Here is a 4,663-nt window from a genome sequence, read left to right on the forward strand (position 1 = left end):
ATTCTTGCGGTTTTTAATGTATGTCATACTTAGGAAATCTTATAATGATTTCCACATCAGTTAGTTGCAAGTGGTTGGTCCTCTACATCAGTCCTATTTGTCTGAGAGTCAAAATTAAACAAACGCAGATTACAGTCTAGTAAAGCCTAGGGGTGACGAAGGCGCAGAAGCAATCAAATAGATAGGGAAAAAAAAAACAAAAGAAAATAGAGTTAAGCGCACTACCTGAATTTTTTTGAGATGAAAAGGTTGACCTTCTTAGATGGCGTAAGCTCCTTAATCCAAGTAGTCTGGCTTTCTATCGAAGAAAGAGTTGACAGCAAACATCTTTGGAAGGAAAATGAATGCCTTTCTGAAGCTGAAGCTTGGGCTTTTCTAAATCTCAGACACTGCTCACAAAACCTATACAATGAAATAACAGTAGACATGTGAGTTGATCTTATCATGATTGCTCATAAAACCCCACATATATATATATATATACACAGTTGAGATCAGAGACGAACGTCCGCACGCCCTTAAAGTGCGGACGTCCCTCCGTTCTCCACCGTACGGCTCCGACGACGGCGCGCCTCCACCCTAGCGTGAGAGAAAGTGATCAAGGACGCTGCTGGAGGCCGCTAAGGTGGAGGCGCACCGTCGTCGGAGCCGGACGGTGGCGAACGGAGGGACATCCGCACTTTAAGGACGGTACGGATGTCCTTTTTGGAACGGCTCCGTATATATATATAAATATATATATAAACCAATGTCAATTTTGCATTCCTTTTAAACTGTATGAACCTACCCTCGATTTTTCAATTCAAGAAAATGCCAGAGTAAAACTATAAGAAAGTAGATCCTTACACTGGTTGACTGTAAAAGAAACCAATCGATTGATATAACTAAAAACACAGATTGCTGCTTTCCATATTACATGCACAGTAATATAATTAGAAGCGCTGAAGTAAAAAGTAATGTAATTAATATACCTTTTCAGAGTTGATATGCCAAGAAGGATCCAAAAGTTTACACCTGCAAAAAGGATGCACATTGAGATTTTATCTAAAACAGAAATTGAAAACAGACTGAAAATAAATGAAGCCTAAAATTGTCTTCAACACAACAAAAAATTGATCTATTATGCTATTATGCCCATGACTTCACTGTCCAAATCAAGAAAGTCGATCATGAAGAACTATTTCATGAAGCATCACTGTGCATTTCAATTCAATGACATAACGATGTGCACTACTCTTGATAGTAGGCCATGTTGAATCAAATGGCCGGTTGAGAGGCCACAGAGAAACTCAAATTCTTACATTGAAAACTGAAACTCTGGCACAAAATGTAATAGTGTTTTCATTATATGCAACCACCTAGTATTTAGTTACCTACTAAATGACAGAAAGGAACCCCAGTAGTTTTGTGAAGGACGGAAGGAGGCGAACAAACTAAGAAAAAAAGGGGATGTAATTACCCTAACGTCTGATTGTTTCTTATGTTCACCAATTGGAGCCTTATGTTCCCAATCCATGGCACCAGATTTCAGATTCTCAAGGACATTTCTTTACACCAACCCAAATACTCGATTACGCAAAATTTCACAAAAAACACACCTTTTGTTCGACCAAGATTTTCGACCCATTTCTACCCACCCAATCATCATCAGTCCAAATTATATGACCATCTCAGTCATTCAAACAAAGAATGACTATGCCCTTTAAATAGGAAATACTAAAACATCTTTATATAGTTTCCAATATATAAAGCCAATGCCAAACCTTAATCAAAGCCTTGAGTCTCCTCTCAAATATATCATTATTTCTATGGCGAGGTATCATGGTGCTTTACAGATAATTAGTTTCATTATCCTGTATGCATGACCAGAATAAGGAACATACAAAAATCAAGATTAACTGGTTAGTAATTTTCGGTCAGCATTTTACTGGGCCTACCTATATTCTCTTCCAAGCTCGCATAAGTAAGCAAAATCATTAAATGAGTTTTGTAGAGCTTTTTGATAATATGTAAGGTTTATACTTTCTGAAGGAATTTGTAATCTAAGAATACTAACTAACTATCAAGTAGGTGTTTAGGCATTCATTTGTATAGTGGGCGGTATAGTGAAAATCAAATTCTTTTTAAATCTGCAAATAGTATACCTTCCCTCACATTTCCAAATAATATATGAAATGCAAGGCTCACATTGTGCATCTCACACAGAATGCATGTAAATTGCAGTCTATGAATTGGATATACCTGTGACGCAGACCACTTTTAAACACTTCATTTCAAGCAACACCAACTTGTACCTGAAGCAACACATATAGAAAAAGAACATAAGCATAAGACCATAGACAACTATAAGCGCACTTTAACAGTTAAGAAAAATTAACAATATCATTTCCATAGGGTTTTTACATCTGCTGAAACTTCTACCCTAAGATCGGGTAATGTAAGTCATATACAGAAAAGCTGAAAACTAAATAACTCAATGCAACAAAGCAGGTTCTTTTTTTTCACTTCTTGTTTTTCGCGGACAGTTTTTTCTTTTCACTTTTATGACACAGAGAAATGAGACTATTCCTATGCAACCCCTTAAAATAAAATTATTCATATAATAGGCCAATATTATACTAATTAGCAAGAGAAAAAGAAAGATGATAAAAAGAAAACAGATCCAAAATTCAATGCAGAACCTCAATTCATTACCATCAATATAATAAACTAATTGAGCTCACATCAATACTTATATCTAATTGATGTCTTTATTAGACTAACGCATACTTTATAAAAGCAAAATTGGAACTTAAATCAGATAAAAAAAAGAACACAGTTCTAACAATACTCATCTTTACTGCACCCTTGTCACTAATCTGTCCAAGCTCTAGTCTTTGCTTGAGCCACACAGCTTCCCCAAAAGTACCAACCTGAGTATACAAACACGAATTACATTTAAGGGAATATTTAAAAACCCAATAAAAAACTTTCTGATACCCAAGAATCTACAAACCGCGAGCCTTGAGAACACACCATATCTAGCTGCCAGTAACACTCTTCACCTGAGCAATTCCCTAGGAATCATGAAGAACAACACCAATTTTAGATACTAAAATTAATAAGAAAAGTATTTTAACAATTCCATAATAAATTTTAAATATTTTACTCCACATATTCTTTCTCACAAACTCACCTTGATCTAACACAAAGGATTGAAACCTTCAAGATTGTGATTGCTTTTGTTTAATAAAAAATCAGTGAGCTGCATGCAACTTCAATGATAAAATATGGTGATCTAAATTACATAGTTTTAGATAATAATGGGAAAAGAATAAAATGTTACTCTAAATTTAGTCAACGCACCTTTACCAAAAGAAAATTCACAGAAGCAATTCAGAGGATAAATATGATCCTTCCATACAGAAAGAAATAAAGAAACTGCATTTCTCATGAGCTTGGTTTGATCTGCTTCGATAATCCTCCTGCTCATGCTGCCCAGGCTTTCCTGGATGAAGTGAGTTCTGTTTCTAAGGCCAGGAAAACTGGCAATTGCTTTAGCATTTAGTTTCTTCTTTTGTAACCAAAAAAAAAAAATGAGCCAACAATAGACATCCCGTTGGCTTTCAAATGAAAATTTGCCCACAAAATGAGCTATTGACGTATATAAGAAAAGATAATATTTGTTTAGAGTTTTTACACGTTTAGTATGTGATTGATGATATGCATGTCACTTTGATGCAGTAGACAACATACGGACATGAAATATTATTGAATCCCGAACTCATACCCAAGCTTTTTTTAAAACAGAGACAGGAACATGACCAAAACACAAACAAAAAATCATAATCAATTTCAAATTGAAATGCAGAGGTCCAAAACCCGCTATGTTTAAATGCACCAACCTTGTAATCAGTTTATCATTTACTATATCATTGAGCATGACTTTTACAATTGATTCATTCTCCTAATGGTTCAAAAAATCATGTGAACGTCATATTTGTTCAAAACATTAGTAGCTCATAATCAAAGCGATATATATTTTTTCATGATCATAATTAGGAAAATGCACATGCGAAGATTAAAGGTCTAGTATTTATTCAGCTAAGTGTAGGCATTGTTTTTCTAAGAGACAAAAAAAAACAAAAATGAACTATAGTTTTCCCCCAGCCTTGCAAACTTTCATTTAAATCTGTAGACTAGAAAAGTTTAATACAACTTATTTAACATAAAAAGATAATTAGCCAGGTAAAAGCATTTAAAACCATACGCTAACAATGCCTACGTTTGAATAGATAGTGACTACCGAAGATCAAAGCAATTGAGCTGGTACTTATATTCACCATCTTTAGATTCCAGCCAGGTCCGGTTATCTCTCCAATTTAGTATTCGGGTGACACTCGATAGCAAAAAGAAGAAAGTAAGAAACAAAAATCAGATTGAAACTCAAAAAGAAAGAAATACAGTTTTCTTTATTTGAGTATATTACATGTAAACTGTAACTTTACCTCATAAACTGCTAAAAAATGAAAACCAAATCAGCAAGCTATATACTGGAATCGATCATTGAGGTCCTAGACAGCAGAACAGACAAACGCCGAATTAGTTCAAATCAGGTAATGGGAACGGTTATCCATCTTGAAATGATAAGCTCAATCTCAAACAGTATAAAAACCACACAAAA

At 34.7% G+C, this 4,663-nt stretch overlaps 2 protein-coding genes across 2 annotated transcripts in view; both read right to left on the reverse strand.

The window, feature by feature from the left end:
• LOC101300458 overlaps positions 1-2,627 on the reverse strand; it is a 2,804-nt gene extending 177 nt beyond the window's left edge. Inside the window, exons 1-3 of the mRNA XM_004303110.1 lie at positions 2,242-2,627; positions 972-1,014; positions 226-402 (exon numbers count right to left, since the gene is read on the reverse strand). Coding sequence (XP_004303158.1) covers positions 226-402; positions 972-1,014; positions 2,242-2,329 — 308 coding nt within the window. The 5' untranslated portion in view covers positions 2,330-2,627. The remainder of the gene's footprint in view (positions 1-225; positions 403-971; positions 1,015-2,241) is intronic.
• LOC101311785 (protein TPX2-like) overlaps positions 1-4,663 on the reverse strand; it is a 75,017-nt gene that overhangs the window by 64,457 nt on the left and 5,897 nt on the right. The window lies entirely within an intron of this gene.

Source organism: Fragaria vesca, linkage group LG6 (genome assembly GCF_000184155.1).
Source record: "Fragaria vesca subsp. vesca linkage group LG6, FraVesHawaii_1.0, whole genome shotgun sequence".
NCBI lineage: Eukaryota > Viridiplantae > Streptophyta > Magnoliopsida > Rosales > Rosaceae > Fragaria > Fragaria vesca.